This window comes from Amyelois transitella, chromosome 12 (assembly GCF_032362555.1).
Source record: "Amyelois transitella isolate CPQ chromosome 12, ilAmyTran1.1, whole genome shotgun sequence".
Classification (NCBI taxonomy): Eukaryota; Metazoa; Arthropoda; class Insecta; order Lepidoptera; family Pyralidae; genus Amyelois; species Amyelois transitella.
The window spans coordinates 4,502,108-4,525,144 of NC_083515.1; the positions used below are offsets into that span (position 1 = coordinate 4,502,108).

Genomic DNA, 23,037 nt, shown 5'->3' on the forward strand with positions numbered 1-23,037 from the left:
GCCATTATCAAACAATAACAATTAAATATAGTCTGAAACGCGGCCAATCCAGGCCATCCGGGGGGCCATAATGCGCGTCAGCTGAATACTTCTTTTGTGAACGTTGACATAACAAGGCTAAATGAGGCAAAGCTTTTAGACAAAACAAGTTACGAGTTTAACGTCTGAGGGAGACAATGTAGGTTTCAGATTTGACATGTGCCGTCCCTTATAAGCTTATGTTTTGTTATGAATATAGGTATTGCGTTGGTGTTATATTATAATTAAACACTAGATCTAATTTGAAATATTTAAGACAAGTAATTGAATTTACGTCGAGTAAATATAATTATCTTGAGAAATATCTTTAAAAGGTACTTTTTGGGTGGATGAAACAATGTTTCTCAATAAACATGACGATTAAGGTACAACTGATATATGAATCCGTCTGAAAAATGCACTAACCCATGTGAATAACCTTTCCAGGTGGAATGGGAGGAGCCAGCGTCATTTTGGCTAGGTCCTCGGGCGGCGGACCTGATACACTTGGGAGCAAAATTCGCGCCTTGCATGAGAAGGGACGCGAGGATAGCGCGCGCCATAGCGGCCCTAGCAAGACGGGAAAGGGACACCGCGTGCTGCATACGAAACGATGACTCGGGCTGCGTGCAGTCATCTAAGGCTGATTGTTCGGTGAGTTTTTAGCTTTTAATAAATAGTCTCAGATCACAAACCGTCAGGTCAGGTACATCTCGATCCAGGATCATGGTCGAAAAGCGCACCACGAGCTCCTTTCCTGAGAGTTGACGGATATACCCGGACTAACGTCAGAATGAACAAGAAGACGGATTCACGAGTACAATAGGTAAAGAGAAAATTCGATGCGAACAGCCAATCAGTTCCAACAATAAATAAATTTAGCGACATGCATGTTTTATAAATAAAGAACGTTGACTAGTATGTCGAATGCGACATAAATTTTGCTTTGTCGAAGATGTGACGGCTTGTTTGGTATTGTTTACATTGTTATAATAATGTGGTGCTATCGAACTGCAGTCGATCAGTTTATTACCTTCTTTACTTAGGTATCTTCAAAGTCGACGCCCCAGATATTGCAAACCGAGTGATTACATTCAGTAAAAAATGTTTAATATTATGATAAAAATATCACGATGAATGAATGAGGTTTGAATTTATTTATTTATAGCCTAACTTGTGAAATTTCTTTTTTACACGCGGCCAATAGATAAGAGGTTTAGTAGCAAAGGTAAGTTTAACACAGATAATTATACTTTTTAAACAAGAGGGACACAATTATAATATAATGTTACCTCTTACACGGTTAATAAAGCTAATAATCAAGTCAAGATGTTTAACTATTGATACAATTTGGAAAAAAGATATTATGTTGTTCGCATTTAACATGTTTATTTTTTTCCAGAATACAATATCAACATGGAAGAAATGGTCTTCTGGTGAATCTGGGCCTGGTGGTCGGATATCAGGGTCTGTTTGTGGATTAGATCCCAAGTGAGTATTAATAGTTTATTTAATTTATTTTTAAGGAAAACTTATAGGTTAATATCAAATACACAGTTAATTTAAATAGAAATTAAACAGTCGCTTATTACAACATACATACATATAACCACGTCTATATCCCTTGCGGGGTAGACAGAGCCTACAGTCTTATAAAGACTGATAGGCCACGTTCAGCTATTACAAGCCTACACATATATAAAAAAATCACACGTATTTACATAAAATTACGCCTCTCCCGGGAAGCTAGGGAGGTATTACACATTTCCATGATCCCTGCACACCTATTTCGCTTCATGCTCATTCACCATCCTCTTGTGCAAGCCAAAAGTTTAAAAATTATTTTGATGACAATTACAGTTACATTCTAAAGTTTACTTTTAATTTTTGTTAGTCTCCATGTGCTCATCAATGGATAGTTTCCCTTACGGCTGTCCCAATATCTACTCGTATGCTATAAAAAGTACTTCTTCTTTGTAAAATCTATTTATTTTTCTGTGGCTTCATCAGGTTTTTAACGCAGATGTTGATCGTTTGAAGACCATACGTAGGTACATATACACATTTCACAGGATATTATTTTAATGAACAATCGTCGCGTGTTCAGTTAGCGAGTCTAACAAGTTTATAGTTCCTAGTACAGCCAAAAACAACCTGCCCAGTATTGACTATTGCAGTCTTGAAGTCTTCTTCTTCTTACATTTATGAATTAACTGTTATAGATATTTATTTATCATTAACGTATACTTCTTCCAGATTCTGTGAAGCGCCTCGGTCGATAGCACCGCACGAGTGGCCAGATGACATAACAAAATGGCCGATTTGCCGCAAATCTGTCATAGACGGGTCAGCGGCTGCCGGTCGCGCTGGGCACGCGGCGGAACACATGGCCTGCGAAGTCATCGGGCACCCTTGCTGTATAGGAATTCACGGGCAGTGCGTGATCACCACGAGGGAACATTGCGATTTTGTTAAGGGTTATTTTCATGAAGAAGCGTCCTTGTGTTCTCAGGTTTGTATAGGGTTTTTTCTGGCAAATAGAGTGTTGAATTTGGCCTAAGGTATATGTTCTGAATGCTCCTTTGTAGATTGTATAATTGTAGAAAAGTTGTTCTATAACAACCTTGTCTTATGAGTAGGTTCCACAAATATCAGTAATTCGCCTTTGTTGATAAAATTATGCTTTAATTTCAGGTTTCGTGCCTAGACGATGTCTGCGGAATGCTGCCGTTTATGAAAAGACGTCGTCCAGACCAGTTGTATCGTGTATGGACGTCTTTATTCGTCCACGCCGGCCTTCTTCATCTAGCTGGGACGCTAGCTCTGCAGTGGCTATTCATGAGGGATCTGGAGAAAATGGCTGGACCAGTCCGGATTGCCTTCATTTACCTCGGCAGCGGCGTGGCTGGAAACATGGCGTCTGCTATATTCGAACCCTATAGAGCTGAGGTGTGTTTAATTATTAGATGGTCTATGCGTAGTTTTAATGACCTTGCCCTTGTTTGTTCTAGTTCATTTTCTACATTTATAACATTTGGATTCTCTTAGTAAAGTACATATTAAAAGTTAGTACCTAAATAATGCTCACCTTATTATTGTGTATTTCAGGTGGGGCCAGCAGGATCACATTTTGGTCTCCTTGCATGTTTGATAGTAGAAATACTAGCAATATGGCCAAGACTGAGACATCCACAATGGGTGCTGATGAAGATGATCGGCATTGCATTTGCTCTCTTCCTGGCAGGCTTCTTGCCGTGGGTGGACAACTTCGCGCAAGTCTTCGGATTCGCGTTCGGGTTTCTGCTGTCGTACGCTTTACTGCCATTTGTGACTATAGGGAGGTACGAGCGGCAGAGGAAGAAGGTGTTAGTGTGGGTGTGTTTAGTATTAGCAATGGTGATGTTGGGGGCTCTGGTGGCGATCTTCTACGCGGCGCCGGCATACGAGTGTACGGCGTGTGCGTATTTCACTTGTTTGCCGTTCGCGCCGGACATGTGCGCGTCGCAGGACGTCCGCGTGCGGCAGCTGGACGGGGTATGACGGCGCGCGGCCCGGGCGCCCCCGCCGCCGCGACCCCGCCCCGCGCCCCCCGCGTGCCCCGCCCGCCGCCCGCGCCGCGCCGCCGCCTGATGCCCCACCACACCCCGCCACCCCGCCACCCGCGCCGCCCTACATACAATTTAGGATTACGTTAAACTTAAAAAAAAAATGTTTTCAAAAATTGAATATCAATAAATATTGAGACAAAGGAAAGTTTTGTTTTGTATGGCTAGTGTAAAGTGATGGTTGAGGCATTTTAAAAACTACAATTAAATTCAGTCAATAATCATTTCGTTTTGTAAATAAGTCATTCTTTTTATGATATATATTATTGATATATGACGTTTCTATATATTTCAGTCAAAGTAAATACCTACGTATGTATGATGATAGATTGGGTAAATACAGCGTAAGAAGGTGAATATTTTTAAATACCTTTTGAAATTAACACCTGCTGGTATTATTGGTTTTCAATTAATTTATTTTTGCGCAGTTTAGGTACCCCATAAATTGTTACATACCGAAAATTATTATTGTTTTTGTTAAGAGAAAAAAAAACTAAATTAATTATAATTACCAAGCGTAGCCATATAAAGAACGAGCAGTTTTTTTTACAAAGGTAATGTATCTAAATACCTACCCCACTCATACAATTTGTGTTTAAAAATGGTTCATAAAATTATGACCTGCCAAAATGCTCTGTATTATAGTTTTTAAATGCCTAAACCAATAAAGTCTTGGAACTTAAAAGGAAGAAATGAAAAAAGAAATGCATGTTGATTATTATGGCATAATCAACAGTAGAAAAGTTAACAAAATTTTTTTTTTTCAATTAAGTATCAAAACAAATATTCTTATTAATTTGATTGATATTATCAGATCCGATAAACCATAATGTAAATATTCTGTAAATTATAATCATGTATTTAAGTGAGCTGTATTTAAGTGTGGCTATACTTGTCTGCGTGAGCTACGGGGGCTGTGTCTTGTACAACATAAAAATTGTTAAATATTTAGGCCAGTATTAAAATTGATTTACATGAATGTATAAAGTTATACTTTTTAAAGTTGATGTTCCTTGTATTGGAGGACGCCAATATCGTAATGTATCTATATTAAATTAATTTTATTCCCAAAATATTTATGTAATCGATATTTATTGAAAAATAAGTAAGTATTTCTAAATACCCTTTGTGAACTGTCTAGCGATAATTTGAAAATTGTTTATGATTAATTCTTATGTTTGTGGTTTGCCTTAAATACGTCTTAAATCATTTTTGTGTCTTAAATAAATAAACACTTGATTATTTAAATTTATTGTTCTGTCGCTAAACAACGATTTTAAATGTAATAATTTATAAACAAAATAATTTATATGAGCACCAATGTGTAATATTTTAATTTCGTGTAAAAATTCTAAGCTATTTATTTAATAGTTGTACAGACGGCTCCCGTATGGTGTCAAATAAACATAATTTAGTATATTACTAAATAATGTATATATAGAATCTACTCACTTACCTATGTTTAATGATATATTTGGTATTTTCATCAATTTCGTTCACCGCATATAAACGAATTGTCTTAAAAACTTATTATATCACTTTAATAAGTATAATTTTGTCAATTTTCTGATAGAAATATGTGAAAAATATCCGTACAATTATATTGCAGATTGTAAAATAATATGTGTTGGTAAATGAGATGATTTTTTAAATTATGCCGTTTTTTCACAACTATACAAATATTTTTTTACGTTAATATTAATTTCTTGAAATATTACTGTCATTGGAAAGTTCCACATATTTCTGATCATTATTATAGTTGTATGATGAAGTCTGTGTAGGTTTGTATAATTATTTTATATTATGCTAGTGATATCTAATACAGTTACAATTTAGGAGTATTATTTTATTACAGACACAGTATAGAAGAAGCGATGGTCTTATTTAAAGCAACTTAATAATTTGTAATTGTATTACCTAGTCATCTTAATAAGTTTTTAAATGTAAATATTTACTTCATTTAAATTGATAATTGTCAATGAACGAAGAATGGGATGCTGTTAATAGTTATTTTATCCAGTGGAAAGCTTATAAAAAGGATGTTAATGAAAATTTTATACAAATTAAACAGGCACAAACGCATATAGGTATAATAAATAATTATTCAGTACCTAAATATAAACTATAAAAAAGATAAAAGTTGTGGAAATGTGCGTTGATGAAAAGCTTTGTTTTTGGTGATTTGCAAACGTTATCATTGGCTACCCAATAAATAATTTATCCTATTAAACATAATTGTAATTAAGTAAAAACATATTTTTATATTTTTTTTCTGTTAGGTAATTCAGTTTGAACCATTCAATAATCATATTTGAAAATTTGAATGCATACCTGAGTATAAGTACTACATTAATTTTTGAATTCCACAAATAACCCTGCTCTTTTCTCTCTTCCCTACAAAATGGGTCAAGTTGGCAGCAGCTTCATGACATTACTTATAAAATAAGTGTTAGTTTTAGTATCGGAAAATTGAAATATTTTACTATTGATTTGATCGAATTTATATGTAAAAATTTGTTGAACTTCTTCAAATATCATTAGGAACTTTAATTAGTTATTTCGGAGAATTCATGATTTTTACGATAAATTACTTGTTTACTCATTATTAAAATTGATTTATATCCAAAAAAATGTTATTGTGGAGGAACCAAATAAATATATTTTTTTTATTTTAATGTATATTTAAAAACTTCCGTTTCAATGTTATTAAACCAAACACGGGTATACAACCTGTCCAATCCAAACTTTGAGTTATATTATCAGGAAAAACGTAAACGATTAAAGCCACAATCCTGCCTGATGTAGGGAGTTTAATCGACAAATGGCAATGTATAAAAATATCTCTTGACAATCTTATAATATGAATAAAAAATAAAAGGTCATTTGTTAAAAAATTAGACCCAGAAACTGACACTGCCTGTAAGTTATCTCGTGATAATGTTATTTGTATTTATTTGTTGTTACAATTTTTGCAACCACATTTATTTAATTAAAATCTTTGTGCATCTAGTAATATTTAGTATTTATTATAAAGAGTGTAATTGCATTCAGTATTTATTAAATGTGACGGTTCTTGACGACTTTCTTTGTTAATTTTTTATGAAAATACACATCAGTCACATATATTTTTGTATAAAAAAGTATAAGAATTTCAATTGAAATATCTTGAAATTGACTATTTTAAAAACAATTTTGGCAATAACCAAAATTGTTTTTGTAACCCAAATATGTATTATTTTGGTTTAAAATTATTTTTTTAAAATAGGTATTTACGTTACCATCAAAGATGAAAGTGTTACTTAAATAACATTATAGAATGTGGACCCATAATTTCAACACATTTTGAAATCGACATACCTACCTATATTCCGTCGAACATCTATTTCACGTGTAAATAAAACCTTCCTTATTTATCATTTCGTATCTGAATATGTTATCAATGACCGTCATGTTTCGTATTTATCTGAATCAGATCTCATCAAGTGCAGTGCGTGGTATGAATGTGAAGTAATGACGTATCCATTGCTACCTACTTATTTGGGGTTTGTTACTGTTTTACTATTTTTGAACATCGAACACATTTTTAAATGAATGCTTGCCAGTATTTACAGAACATTCTGGTAATTTCTGTTTAATAGTTTTCTAAATATGTTCGATATTCAAAATGTGTCGTTACAGACTCACCTTTACTTTCTTACTATCCAGCGATTGAAGTGCTCTTGCGGCCGGCGGCCGGCGGACTGTCTCAGGTTAAATCTAAGAAAAACTTACATATTGTACATTGTGAACATACACTTAATTAATATATTCATAAGCAAATGGTAAAGTAATCTTATTGTAAACTAGTAATAATCGAACAAGAAACCTTATTATCATAATATCTCTGTGTTTTATTTTAAACTCGCTTTACTGCCTTCAGGTTATGTGTGTAAAATTTGTGACCGAGTGGTTACTGTCAGAAAAAAATGGAATAACTTCAACTGATTCTGTGGATGTCGTTGAAGGCAACTAAAGAAAAAAATTAGGTATCTAAATAGGGTAATTATTTTTATCAAATAAATCAGCCGGATACAAAAGAACAAAACAAAACAATGTAAATAAAACATGAAAATTGCGAATTCTATGCAAGTTGCGAATTGAAAAAAATATGGTACTATGTTTTTTTCCTTAAATCAATGTGGAAGATGAGTATATCTAATCATATTGATTGGAGAATTGTGACGTAGGTGAGTTTATCTTAGGTATCCCAACTATCTGTAAGTGTTAAGATAAAAGGTAAACAGACATGATCCAACACCAAATTTTTATTAGATTAGGCCAGTTAGGTCAAGGTGGTAAGATTGGTTTCTCTAAATGGTTCTTATTTATCTAGATCAGTTCTATCGTTAAGCCATACAGCTAAATGTAGTCTCTGTCTTTTCAGAACTGTTGGCTCTGTAGAATGCTTCCTTTACAGTGCAGAGGTCGGGCGGAAATCGCTTCGTGTTAAAACATTCCTTAACCTTACTTAATCGAGGATAGTCACAGGCAAATCTCGAACTTCTCTCTAGAGAGGATGCAATCGGGTCTAATGGCAGGAGGATGATAATAATTTTAAAAGCATTATGAAGACAAATTCATTAAAATTCTAAAATTATGTAAACGTATTCAATAACTTTTAAGGCAAAGCTAATTTTCCGAAATTAAGTTGAATACGTATTGCGTACGCACACTGTAGATAAATATCAATGATGGTAATTACCTAACGTTTTGAACCAAAACTCGTGTTTCGAGAGAGAAAAGGGGTCGCCTGTGACTAGCTTTAGTTAAATAATTGCATATTTATATCATCTGTTTAAACATGGCGTATATTATTAAAACAATCTTATTCCCACTATACAAATAACGTGAGAAAAATATTTAAATGGTATTATAACACAATATCAGTCACTTTAGTGAAATTTTAACGTTAGGAGTAATTCTCATTAGAGCGGTGGCTGGCGTACGTAATTACGTATATCATACAAAGTTTCAAGCTGATTTCAAAATGACGTTAGCTGGTCACATTTACTTCTAAAATGCCCATCTGAAAATGTAGAATTAGTTTGCTATCAGCAATTACTTTTTCTATAAGTATAATAGTTTCAACTTCTATTTTATTAATTTTATTGTATGTTTTTGTTGTCAATCAAACAGTTATAAAACTATGTATATTTCTTTTTATTTCGACGTGTTTGCTTTTTGATACATGTTACAGAATCATAGATAATGGCGTCAATCAACAATTTGTTATCGTGTAAGATCTGAAAAATCGCAAAATACTGTTTTTATACTGTGCTCCGAATCATCTCGGCACCACTAGCTGAGTGGCGGGAAGGAAGGGTGGACCGATAATACAAAAAGTGAGTAGAATAAACATAATAAATTATTTGTCTATTTATTTTTCTTAGCAGGATCAAATTTATTTGTTCATAATAAAAAAATATACTACTTGGTATTCTTTAATATCCCTAAGCGATCAAAGCCTGGTTCAATTTGTGCGCCAATGAATATTTTTTTGATTTTTATACTTGTATTACCTTTATAACTTAAGGTTGTAAGAGAAATAAATAGTATAATTCTTAATAATTGTGGTACTTTGTGTGTCTTTTTAAGGAAAAAAACACCATATTAGGTATATCGAAAAGTTTCATTATTAAACCCCGTTCACACTTTCTGCAATGAATAGGAAATAAAAATTTTTACTGTTTCTGCTAATATTTGATCTAAAATAATTGAATAATATAAAAGACGAAATAAAACATAGCTGAATATACTTGTATAAGATACAGAAAATAAAATCTGCAAACTGTAGATCATAATTTTATTACAAACAAGAACGGAATATTTTTTTTATGTTGCCTTGTATTTATTATTAAAACATTATTTTACTCGTTTTTTACGCTTCTCATAACTATTTGTGTCGCATGAACTATTACTGTTTACGAACAAAATATTGACATTATCTTTTCATTTGCCATAGGTACGTGGTTTAAAAATATTACATTATTCAGTAGCAATATAATTATAATATACGTCCCTGCTGGTCGGGTACAGCTATTAATTCAATATTGTCATTTTAAAAATTTGTTAAAATACACCAGTGAGTTGACAAATTTGAAATAAGAACGATATATTAGAATTAATTTTAATAAATGTTATAATTTGTGCCAGTTGCTTATCTTCAACCAGGCTTCTGTCCGTGGAATTCTACTTATGTGATGAGTTAGCATCTTATTAGCCTAACTCTTCAAAAGTTACTTCCATCATTAGGCCATTCAACCAAATGTGGCTTTTGGGCCGTGAGGTTATAGGCACTGTCTACCCCATGTAGTATTGTGTGTAGTTATAAGAGAGATGAGAGACAATGCCAAGAAATGCGTACATAATCTAATGTGTACTTAGTTTGTATGACAATAATTTAAAGAACTTAGTGTAAGTATATGTTAAATATTATTTAGCGGAAATATAGATAAAATATTTTATCATAGCTTCATGTAGTTGTGAGTTTTCAGCGTGCAAAGTGCAAAGTAGTAGGTATAAATAAAATAATAATTACTTATTAAGTAGTCAGATTAAAAAAAAAATTCATATTAATATAAAAAGAAGTGATTAAATATAGCCTTCATTTTGTTTTGCAGTGAAGGATAACCCTAGTGCAAAGGTTATGTTAGTTTGAAAAGTACTTTACAATTGAAAGGTATAATACAATTAAGTTATTATAGAAAATTAAGTATTTTCTACACTGGAAGAAAAGAAATAACGTGCTTACGTACATTCAATTAATTTACCTGATTTAGCCTTAAACTAGCATAGCCATTTTTCTTACGTTGTTCATACAAAAAACCTAAGTAAGTAAATAAAATAAATATTGCTTAAAAATTTAAATTGATTTCAACATATTTTGATTTCACATAAGCACATGACTACCTACTATAGAATAAAAGATTTGATGATACGTAAAGTTTAATTTAAACGATTTATAATGCTTAATTCTACTAGCCCTTTAAATATTTATTTTCAATTTTAATTTCTGTATCTTTACAATCTATGTAAAGATACAGCTATCTATCTATAATACTTACTAGCATAAGCCTTATTTTTTTTATTTTTCATAAAAAAAACAACCATAATTTTTCTATATACACAATAACTAGTACTCGTACAGTAATTTTAGTAAAACATTGCAACCGGTCCCGGAAAAGCAATGTCTCTGTAACGATATTTCTGTCAAAAAAATAACATCCATATCAAAATTTAAAAAAATAAGTTTCTTGAATATATTATACATATATTGAGTACTAACATATACAACATATAAAGTATGTAATAGTAGGATAAAAATTTGAAAGAAGATCTGTTTGTTTGAACATTCAGATCTCTGGAACTAAATAAACTAAAACTAAAGAAAGAGTTTATTTGAAACCATTTAACTCCTGAAAGATCATACATACATATTGTCATAGCCATGTCCATATCCCTTGTGGGGTAGATAGAGCTAAAAGTCTTGAAAACACAGAAATACCACGTTCAGCTGTATGTCTGTATGAATTTAGATTAATAAAGCAGAAGGGGTTGTATTGTAGGCTTAATTGATTTCTGTGCTATGACAAAATACTGGGATTAAATATGGAAATGATTCGATATTCCTTCCGTATTACCAACTGAATAATATTTTATTATTGTTCAATGAAGAGATTTTATTAGGTATAATTATTTACTTACTCTTCTTGAAGTTGCCTTATTTTTCAAGTCATGCTTACCTACGAGTACTTTTTGTCGAACTACGAAGTAATAATATTGATAGTAGCGATAAATGCATACGCGTATTTATCTCAAACAACAAGATACCTAGCTGATGACATAAAGTTATCTTGATCTCAAATGTATTTACTGTATGTATTTCTTTAAGATTGATTTTATGCCGGAAATATAAAACCTACTAAAAACCAATCATTTAATTACAGATCACTAAAATCAAAGTTTATTTATTCTTCACTCTTCTGGCAGAAAACTCACTTAGATTCTGCCGAGTGAGGACATTATTCTTAAGGTGTGTAGAATCCGGGCTTGACCTTGCGATAATTGAAAATTAATCGACTTCTAACTTAGGACACTGAAGACTGAAAAAAATACAGAGTAGTGAAGCAAAGCAGTAGAAGAGAATTTCTACTTCTAGAAAAAGGAGATAAGGCCATTGTGTAATTTACTTTTGTTGGAAATTTCTATTCAAAAAAAACTATAGACAGTTATCATTTAATACTTAGACGATGCTCGTAGCTATCAATGTTTACCGACCTCACATGCGAAACTGGTCATAGATAAACCATGTAATAAATTTACATGGTTATACACAACAATAATAATGGTGGTACTTTATGTGCATCGTAATGGGCGTGAATTAGATTTTTGCACGTGCTAAATTATTACTTCTTACATTGTAATACATTGCAAAAGATGTTACGGTAAGAAGCTTGTAAAATCTTGACTTTTCCAATTCAGGATCATCGTCAAAGGTCAGAAAAAGAATAATACATTTAACTAACAAGATGAGAATTCCTAAACATCATTTATCGTAAAAAAATACAAGAATAAGCTGAATATCATATTACGAAAATATTTAGGTTCTTGTAACAAAACTTTGATCGGTATGGCACAGTCATATTTTCATTTTCTAAAGATATATTTGTCACAAATTTATGAAAACGTTATAAGAATGTGTGAGCAGATGTTTATGAAGAATAAATTATTGCATTTAACACATACCTACATATATTTTAAAACGCAACAACTATTTTTACTACGCTTTTATTAGCTTGGGTTGTATGTATGTATGTATGTATGTAACGGAATCTTTGAGCTTAATTTTCACTGATTTCTAAACGTCTGATCAACTTGGAACTTTGCACACGTATCAAGGACCGATGACAATGCAATATTTTGATAAGAGTTTCTCATTATCCTTATTAAAACTGCCAGGATTAATAAATTCATTTTTAGATCCTTCGTATGAGAGTAAGAGAGACAGAGATAGCACCAGTGCCAGTAATCTCCATACAAGAAACCAATAAGTTCTGACGTATAAGGAGTCCAAAAAGAGATGTAATATATTTCCATATAATGTTACTATTAACCTGAGGCTTTCTTATTTCATCGCATCGCTCCATTTAGAATTACCATTAGAAACAATAGTAGAATTAGTAGAATATTTTAAAACAATAAAAAATATATAAGTAATAAAACAAAAGTAATAAATGAAAATTGAACAACTAAATTTACAATAATACAAATAATATAAACAAAACAATTTAAATCGGAGTGAAAAGCGTGGGGTGCATTTTACTTCATTTTCATAACTCTCTTGTCATAAATATATGCTAATAGAATGATTTTAATATTTACTACATCAGGCACCCCATGCTTTTTACTCAGATTTAAATTGTTTTGTTTATAAATTTAATTTTGTTATAATTTTAATCCGAGGTAATTACTACTACAACTGACTATAACTGATTGTTTGACTTGCTACTACTGTTTTATAATTCCTTTGTCATTAATTTTTATTTTCTATTTTTTAGTTTGTTATTAGTAAAATTAGTAAGATATACTTAAATAAAACAAAAACGAAATGTTTTTAAAAACGTTGTATTATTGACGTTGTGTTATTAACCTTGATGAAAGTTATTTTATGAAAGTCGAGCATACACCTTTTAAAAATACTATGGCGACATAAAAGACAGATTGAATGAATGCTAATTATGATGTCATATCATTATCGCCAAAAATACATACCATATTATAATTATGCAAATAGGTGACTATTGTTTCTACGTGCGTGAAATTTTACAAGACAAATGTTGAGTTCTGTTTGTTATTTCTATTTTTGGACAGAAATTAGGCAAAAATCAAGATTTTATTTTTTCTCAAAAAACCGGGAACAATCGGGAGCAAATATTCAAGTTAAGTGTATACTAAACAGAAGAGTGATGAATGTGAAAGAAAGCTGAATGCAGTGATTGTGGTAAGTAGGAATATGTAGTATCTGCCTATCCCTTTAGGAAAGTGGCGTTTACGAAATGGCTTGTAAAGGGACGTTTCAGGTGTGGTCAAATATGATAATGAATTGTTAGCTAAGCACCGCTCCTATTTGTTTAAAAACTGTCATGACCATAGAACAGATAAAAAAAACTGAGTGTAAAAAACATTGTTCTTATCAATACTTTCAATATATATTTATTATTTTCAGTGAATAATGATGCTCGAACGATACATTGTTTTGTTCCTATTTTCGTTTCCTAACTTATGTCACCAAAATAAAATTTTCACGTGCAAGGATTGTATAGATTTATTGTTACATTTACGAAGACGTATAATCTTCGTAAATGAGAATGTTATGTGTTACGTCTTAATCTAAAGACAAATGGGTTGAAACTCTAAATTAATATGTAATTTTTGAAATTTGGATTAAATTAAAATTTATTCGCATGAAATGTATTAGTGTTAATAGTATGTAGTTATGATACTTACTATGTAGAATAGAATAATATTATGTAGAATAGTAAGTAACGCATTTTACACTAATAATGTTTGGTGAAGGACTATACTTTATTAATTTTCAATGATACAAAAACAACATTCGGCTATACAGTCAAAGGAATTGTCTTATAATAATGAGAGAGAATAGATAGATGACATTATTATCAAAATGTAAATGAAAATATCATTAATACAATGAACTTGTAACGCACGTTAATGATGTTTGCTCCCTGAATAAAAGACCCGGAATTCGAATTAAGAATTTAATTTATTTCAATTGACTAATTTACATTAAAATGGTACATCAAAATGGTTTCAAGAATATGCAATCATTAGATATGTTTGGGTTTTATGACAAATGTATCTTAATTTTATTTAATGAAAACGGACCTAATCTCTGACCTTTAAAAATGAAATATTTCTACAAATTTAACTTTAGCAAGAACATATTCACAAAATATTTCGTTAAAAACGATCGATTGTCATAACACTTATTTGATTGTAGATTTTCAAGCTTTGTTTTATTTAATGAGAACAGTCAGAAACGGGTACACAGACCCAATGGTCTTGAAAAATATTGCACGGCCGTGTTCAGCTTCAGCCATTATCCAGTCATTCATTCATTCAGTCATCCAGCCGAACGTGTTCAGTTGTTTGACCTAATGTTGGAAGTAAAGTTAATGTTATGGTCTGGTATGGCGCACCTTGTTCCAGATATGGCCATATCTAAAAAGCGGCAGGAATAAATAAAATAAAGAGATTGCAAAAATACGGTCTTTACTTTTCCACTGACTAAACGAGACACCAAAAAAACACTAGTCAAAAAATGACATAAGGATAAAAGAAACATTTTGAAACCCAACCTTTTTGGTCATCCCCAACAGTTAAGATGATGGAAGAAGTTATGAATTGCTCTGATAGAACAAAGGGCGATTAAATATTTTTCATTATCTGTTGCCATAAATTGCGTAACAAAATACATTTTTATCAAATTTGTGCAGTTTGTAATAAACATTATATTACTCTATTAAATATATTAAATATCTATAAAATGCACGTGAAACTGAATTGTTCGTCGGCAATCTATCAGGTGGCTAATGACTACACAAATTACTTCCTCATACTTAGGTACCTCAGCACGAACTTGCCAAAATTTGTTACCAATACTATCCTTGACTGAAACGCGGCAGTGACACTTCAATGGAAATCTATGTACTTTAAATGTAACGTTTTTCCTGATTTGTGTTCTATACCTATCAGTTTGTTCTTTGGCATTAACGTGGCGCGTTTAGTTCATTAGTATTCAGAATTTTTGCGGTGCGAGCGATTAATACTGAAATTGTGCTTGTTTTTTTTTAGGTGAGCCAAGATGTTGAAAGGATGGAGGCTTACGTTATCAAAATGTGAGTTTATTATTTATTTTTACTTTTTATTTTTTTTATAGATAAGGATGTCATATTTGATTAAAGAGTAATTCGTAAAACTAATGAATGAACATGTATGATATACATAGTTATACTTTATTCATTTAAAGGTTTCTAATTTTAGGTTTTGCCTTTCGTAAAAATTATAATATTCTGTTTTTTGATTTATATATGAAACTTGTGGTTCTGTCAAATAAAATTAAGAAGAAACTAATGTACTTTATGCACTTTGTACACTCGTACATTTTGTTATTCTTTTTGTCAACTTCAAGTAAGATTAAAATAAATTAATGCTATCAGTAAAGTTTCATCTGAGTTCTATCATAATGAAAAGAGAGATGATTGTGTATTGTATTTATTAATATAATACTCTACTGAATATTAAAGCTATCTAAGTGCAACTAGATCCTAACTAATATTATAAATGCGATAGTAGGTAAGATTGTTTGTTTGTTGCCGCTTCACGCATTATGTACTGATCTAATCTTCTTGAAATTTTGCATTTAAAAATTAAAAAAGACCGGAGTAGGACATGGGGTAATTTTATTCTGGTAATTAAACTACAGTTCACGTAGAATTTGCAAAAAACCTGTATTACATTATGGGTGGCGCCAAATTCACGCGTCTTGGTGGCACTATATTCGACTGGCCGAAGCTGTGGGTAAAAGCTAGTATAAATTAAAAGTACTGTAATAAAAGAAATTTCGGAAGGAGTAATTACTTACTTTACAAGGTTTAAAAATATTTGGCCATTTGACACGTACTCGCCTTAAAAATTTTCCATGCACTTGATGCTTACTTTTATTAGAGGAAACACTTAAAATCTTTAAGTTCCATTAATTTCTCACCATTTACAAGAGTAAAATATACATATTCTTTACTTACAGTTTTCATAATACCCCAGCGGTATGTATTAGCCATTATGGCACTTTTGGCCATAGCCAATGCTTATACAATGAGGGTATGTTTAAACATGGCTATCACGCAAATGGTCAAGAAGACGACTGCCGTTGAAGGTGACGCACATTACGACCCAAATGCATGTCCGGACAAGACTGAAATTTCTGGAGTCAGCAATGTTACTACCGAATTATTACTATCCAGAGCAGATGAGGTATGTGGATTTACTAATGATTTTGTTCTTTTTGAATGTGGATGAATGAGATAATGCCTGCAGTCTGCCCGTGCAAATCTCTTTCTGTTCCCGTAGGAATTTCGAGATTTTTTCTCAGTGCTTACTTAGAATTTACGCCTAGTAGTTTCAGGTGTAGGTACGTATGTTTGCTGTTGGTACTGACCAACTTTATGAAATAATTTTTTTTAAAGATTTATACCTATTTTTCTTGCTGATTGTCTTACACTCGTGAAAATATACCAAATTATATTAAATCGTCAATTATCGTTCGTATCAAATTGTTCACTTTTTATGTCATATATCATTGAAATGCAGTAAGCCAAGTAAAAGATAGTTAATGTTTGAATAGGGTATTCTGTTTATATAACACTTACATGAAAGCAAAATTCCCAGAATTAAATGTAAATACAAGAACCGATAGAAGTAATGCGAAACATACAAACATACAGTCATTAGATAATGATTGCATGAGTAAATATTTTACTACGAGTGAGTTTATTGCTATCAGTATCCGTGTTTTGGTCGTCGTTAAAAAATATTGGTCTATTATTTCGATTTCTATGATTTTATTTACTGTTATTGCTATGTCCATTCTAATCCCTTATTCATAAACGTTGGCAAGGTAGGTATATGTCATATGTTCCCTATCTCTCTTTCTTTAAGTGTAAAGTGTAAGTGTAAGAAAAAGAGAAAAGATAAGACTTATGTCTTATCAAATGTCCTGAGTCGGCTCCAAGAATGGTATTCCATTCTTAGTAAAGATGTTGACAAACATGTTGAGTACCTCCGAAATTTACCCGCAATATTACGATTTTAAATAAACACTCCCCTCTTTGATATTTGAAATGTATATCATATAACTCTTAAAGTTCATTATACAACTATTTATGAACATTTTCCACAAAAAACTGTCTCAACACATTTCTCTAAACAAAGCACTTTATTCGGCAACTAAATACGTAACCATGGTCTATATAAGTCGCCATCATGTCAAGCTATCTATTGAAATCGATAAACTACAAAGTCGCCACTTGAATAACTGGGTTTATGCTCATGTGATAAGATACTTCAAGTTTCTTCGTTGGGTGCATAGCTTAGACACAGACAGTACGCTATCTTAATCCTGTTCAAGCATGGCGCGTGTTTTCTTGACAAGTCGTACATACTCGTACCATACCTACCTACCTACATACCTTAGAGCTTGCCTCTTTTCCCCGAGGATTAATTATGAATGCGCCTAGAAACTACATTTTTATTATTTTGATTCATCCACATTCTTTAATATTTTCATTTAGATTCAAATCGTATAATAGGCAAATTCAACTATTATCTAAATAACCGTAAACTAGGCAAAATAGCTATGACTTATCCTTTTTCTTATCTTGAGAACGTCTGGTAGGAAAATTAATGAATAGCGTGTGACGCTATAATTACATTTTCTCTGAGATTATTTGTAAACTTTGTTATTCCTATGGTAGTCAACAAATACTTTTTTTTACCATTTCAATTCCTTTAACCTATTTTTATATGTCAAGTTGGATAGCAATTGTACTAATTAAATAACCAATTCTACTAAGTAATAGTTTTTTGCGCAGGGCTTAGCTCCCGTAGGAATTCCCAGATAAAAAGTAACTATGTTCCTTCTAAAAGTCTATTCTATGCCTGTGCCAAATGTCCAGTAGATTTGAGTTTATACGTAAAAAAACAAAATAAAAATGTTTGCTCATTTATAATATTTGAATGGTATAGTATTGATAGCATCAATTCAGCGGAATAAGTAAAAAAGCCTATTTAGACCAATTCTAGGTTTTGGAAAAAGCTTTTATTTGTAAGGAAAATAAAGTACCCGGTTAAACGCCGTGTAATTTGACACTCAACATAACATAATGTTTGTAAACAACCGACCTGTCAATCGACGGCTGAGAGGGTAGCTTTACTATTAAGTGAATATATTCGTTTCCATTCCAGCCCATTTATTTCGAATGGAGCGAAGCCACCCAAGGTTTGCTTCTGGGCTCTTTCTACTATGGCTACGTACTGACCCACGTTCCAGGAGGGATGTTGGCGGAGAGATTTGGGGGAAAATGGGTGCTGGGTTTGGGGTTATTTTCCACTGCCATTTGCACCTTCATCACACCAATCACAGTGAGATACGGAGGGGCTACGGCCTTGTTTATACTTCGCGTCATCGAAGGTTTGGGAGAGGTAATTGGCTGATTTGATTAATTACGTTTATGTGGAAATAAATAGTTAAGGTTAAGTCGGCCCGGGCCCCTAAATACTTCTGTGGAGGGTACACCCGGGAACACGCAGAGATGAGAGAAAGAATGAGAAAATGAAAAAAAAATTTTAAAAGATTAATAATTTAGTTAGCCTCCAAATTTTATGTTTGAAAAAATATATAAAGATAAATCCTGTTTTGTAAAGTATATAACTTAGGCGCTAGCAACCTATCACGTGTCCATTAAGCCATCCTAAAAAGCTAAAAGTGTTGAAGTAACAATATAATATGTGTATTTTATGTAATGAAAAGTGTGTGTTTCCTCTACATAGTTTCTTACAAGACCTATGAAGCGCCTTATGAACAGCTGGGTTGACGGCTACCATTAAACGAGGTTCTGTTCATTTCCAGGGTCCAACCATGCCAGGTCTGATGGCAATGTTGTCTCGCTGGGCGCCCAAGGCTGAGAGGGCCAGATTCGGTGCCATAGTGTTTGGTGGAGCACAAATAGGCAACATTGCTGGGTCATACATCTCTGGGCTGATCATGCATGATGGTAGCTGGGAAAGCGTCTTCTACTTTTTCGGAGGAATTGGGATCATTTGGTGTCTTGTTTGGGTAAATATATTAATTAATTAAAGAATATTTAATTTTCTTTCAATAAAAAAATATGTAAAAAGGATTTTTGGCATGCAGCCATGGAAATGAATTAAGTAGTAAACAAATGTTTTGTTATATGTCGAGATACAATTTTATTCATATTATTTATATTTGTAATAATGTGTGTTCATTATATTTGTTCCGTTTTTGCGATGAAGAGGATGGTTATTTTTTTACAAGCATAGGTTTTTAATGTTATATTTATTTCATGAAGACGAATGCGCAGTTATTAATAAACAAAACAAAACATTTGAAAAGTAAACTTTTTTGAATGTATGCCATTTTTACTACTCGCAGCATATGTATTCTATGAATCTTATTTATTAAAGAATTCAATAAATAATCTCATGATAGCCGTCATAACAATAGTAAGGAAATAGTTCGTGAGTTATGAAATTTTATTGGATAATAATGACCTTTTCACGCAAGGATATCGCAGTTATTACACGAAACGACTAAAGCGGAAAACACTGCGGTATTGTCTACTTAGAGGTCTAATGATAGCTCTTCACATATACTTACCAATGCAAAGAAAAAAACAAAAGAATAAGAAGAAAGAACTGAACCCTATTGTTTTTTCAAGCATATAGCAAAAGCTCGGCGTGGATAATTGTCGGAGTCTGAAGTAGGAATTTTGTCTTAGTTTTTACAGACATACCTAAATACTTGTAAAAAAATGTATTTCCGCCCAAGTTGATTGGTAAACCACACGCATTTCATTACTCGGTTAATTGTTTTCTGTCAATCTTTGAAATACCTAAGTATTTTATCCGACCTACATATTGGACATCTTTTAATTAAATTCGCATTTCTATTTTCAGTCAGTATTGTGCTACAGTACTCCTAACACTCACCCTTTCATATCTGATGCTGAGAAGAAATTCTTGAATGAAAACGTTGAAACTCTGATTAACAGCAAGAACAAAAAGTTGGACCCTACTCCGTGGAAAGCCGTGGTGCGCTCTGTGCCTCTTTGGGCTCTTATTATAGCCGCTGTGAGTAAAATGCATATTCTTTTTGTTTTAATATGTTTGAAATATACTGATGGCATTAAAAAATATCAAAGGTCATAGCATTCAATTACATTTTTTTATTCTATATACTAAAATGGTGGGTCAAGGCTACATTTTAGCGTTTGTTTATAAAAAAAAACAAAACAAAATATACCGTTTTATTACAGGTTGGTCACGACTGGGGATACTTCACTATGGTGACAGATCTACCAAAGTACATGACAGACGTCCTGAAATTCAACATCAAGTCCACCGGTCTCCTGTCTTCTCTTCCCTATGTAGCCATGTGGTTCTCGTCGTTCGTGTTTGGCATGATTTGTGATTTCTGCGTTAAGAGGAGCTACCACAGTATTGCCAGTGCCAGAAAGATTTATACCACAATTGGTAAGTGTCAGTGGCAGTTTATGAGCATGTGAATCTGTCACTTAAAGTCTTCTGAACGGATTTTGATGTGACTTAAACCTAGCTTGTGCTTTATAACGAAAGCTAGTTTAGCTTTTGTGATAAAACACACATGCTACAATGTACATAAAATTGAAAGCTTGTATGGTCATAATTAATGATTTGATGAAATTGATTTGAATGTGTTCAAATCTCGCTTGCATCGGGTTTGTTAAAGGCATCCTTAGGATTCCAATGAGTTAGCAATTGCAATTCAAATATTATTTGCAGATTCAAAGTTGTATTAAATAGTATCGGTGACAAAAAAATTGAGATAAAGCGGAAAAGCAGTAGTCGTAAAAATCTGGTAATCAACAATTGTACTTTATCTATCGCATAGCTACTCGTATCATATAACACTATTCTAACATTATAACCATAGTGTGATGATATAAATTTTGTCAAGATAGATTGACAGCCAGTGTAAAGTTGCGTACAGATTATATAACAAAACATGTTTTATATAAATTTTATAAAACATCCATGTCTACCCCGCAAGGAATATAGACGTGACTATGACTTTATGTATGTATGTAAACCAAATTACTATATTTCTGTGGTAAAAAAATATATCAATTTATTCCAGCCGCCACGGGTCCAGGTATTTGCATCATCATGGCCTCCTACTCCGGTTGCGACACTACTCTCGCGGTCGTCTGGTTCGTCCTAGCTATGACCCTCATGGGTGCCTACTACAGCGGCATGAAGATCAACCCATTGGACATCACTCCAAACTACACTGGAACCATCACAGCTCTTGTTAACGGAACTGCGGCTATATCTGCAATCATTTCACCATATCTTATTGGTTTATTAACGCCGCAGGTGGGTTTAATTTTCTGTTTTAAAATTATAACCAAATCGGGTTGGTGGAATGATTTTTGTTGTGGAGGTCTGATGAGAGTCGCTTCGTGTAAATATCTGACTTACCCAATCATTGTCAAAAGGAGCTCCACGAGCTCGTCTCCAGATTAGAATTTATAAGGGATTTATGTCAGGAAGAAAGAAAGAAGCGGCTTCCTCTAGAAGGACAAAACTAGGTCAAAAATTTGGAGTTAATTGTTTAATAGATAGAGGGTCGGTGGTCGAATCTGTAAGGTACAAATGCGTGATGCGCATAAAAGACACAGGTTCAAATCCCAACTTCACCATGTAGCAATGAATACTAACCGGTGCTCTTACGGTGAGTAAGTACTATTTTTTTGTGAGGAAACCTGCAAATTCAGGCAACTTGACGTGTAACCATGGTCGATCCAATACGGATTAGGTTCTTCTGCAATGGTCTAATCCAGGATCCATGTTCAAAGGCATATCCTGGGGTCTTCTCCAGAGTGGTGAAGATGCGCTCAGGACTAAAGCCTGGGGAAGATAAAGAATTGTTTCCCAGATAAATCGTGAGATACGTGGTCGCAGTCCAATACGCTGGTCCGATCATATCCGCACCACTGTAGATTCCACTATCCATAACGTCCTCCAATTAAACATCTATCTTATTTTCAGTCTACACTCAAACAATGGCGGATTGCATTCTGGGTCAGTCTCGCCATTCTTGTCATCACGAATATCATTTATGTGATATTCGCCAAAGCTGATCAGCAATGGTGGGATGACGTGAAGAAACATGGTTATCCAGCAAATTGGAAACATGGACCTTTGCCCACAAGAGCTAAGGACTCGGAAGAACAGAAACACGAAGAAAAAGTAGACACCAAAGAGAAAAACTAATGACTGCTTAAATGTAATTAGGTTTAACTTAATTTATTCAAGGTATTGATAAGTTTCAAATTAAATTTTATACTTAAAATGCATGTGTTTTATTATCGTATCGGCATTGCAAAAAATACATTAGGTAACACTGTTTTCGAATAGATGTACGTGATTGGCCTTAAGAACTTGGATCCTTCGTAAAACTACTGAAGTTTTAAAAATTACTAAACTGTTGAATTTCAATATATAGAAAGAATAT

General features: G+C 32.8%; 2 protein-coding genes across 3 annotated transcripts in view; both read left to right on the forward strand.

Moving 5' to 3' along the window:
- Positions 1–7,503, forward strand: part of LOC106142592 (inactive rhomboid protein 1) — a 96,594-nt gene extending 89,091 nt beyond the window's left edge. For both annotated transcript variants that reach the window (XM_060946957.1, XM_060946958.1), the window contains exons 7-11: positions 466–672; positions 1,421–1,509; positions 2,275–2,530; positions 2,713–2,967; positions 3,127–7,503. In XM_060946957.1, the coding sequence (XP_060802940.1) occupies positions 466–672; positions 1,421–1,509; positions 2,275–2,530; positions 2,713–2,967; positions 3,127–3,558 (1,239 nt within the window). In that variant the 3' untranslated portion in view covers positions 3,559–7,503. The remainder of the gene's footprint in view (positions 1–465; positions 673–1,420; positions 1,510–2,274; positions 2,531–2,712; positions 2,968–3,126) is intronic.
- A 1,392-nt stretch (positions 7,504–8,895) lies between these two features.
- On the forward strand, positions 8,896–22,875 carry LOC106142615 (putative inorganic phosphate cotransporter). Its single transcript, XM_013344439.2, has 9 exons — positions 8,896–9,004; positions 15,537–15,580; positions 16,489–16,715; positions 18,705–18,941; positions 19,369–19,575; positions 20,439–20,612; positions 20,798–21,014; positions 21,658–21,896; positions 22,572–22,875. Exons 2-9 carry the CDS (start codon positions 15,547–15,549, stop codon positions 22,794–22,796), a joined length of 1,560 nt encoding a protein of 519 aa, XP_013199893.2. The 5' UTR covers positions 8,896–9,004; positions 15,537–15,546; the 3' UTR covers positions 22,797–22,875.
- Positions 22,876–23,037: the final 162 nt, after the last annotated feature.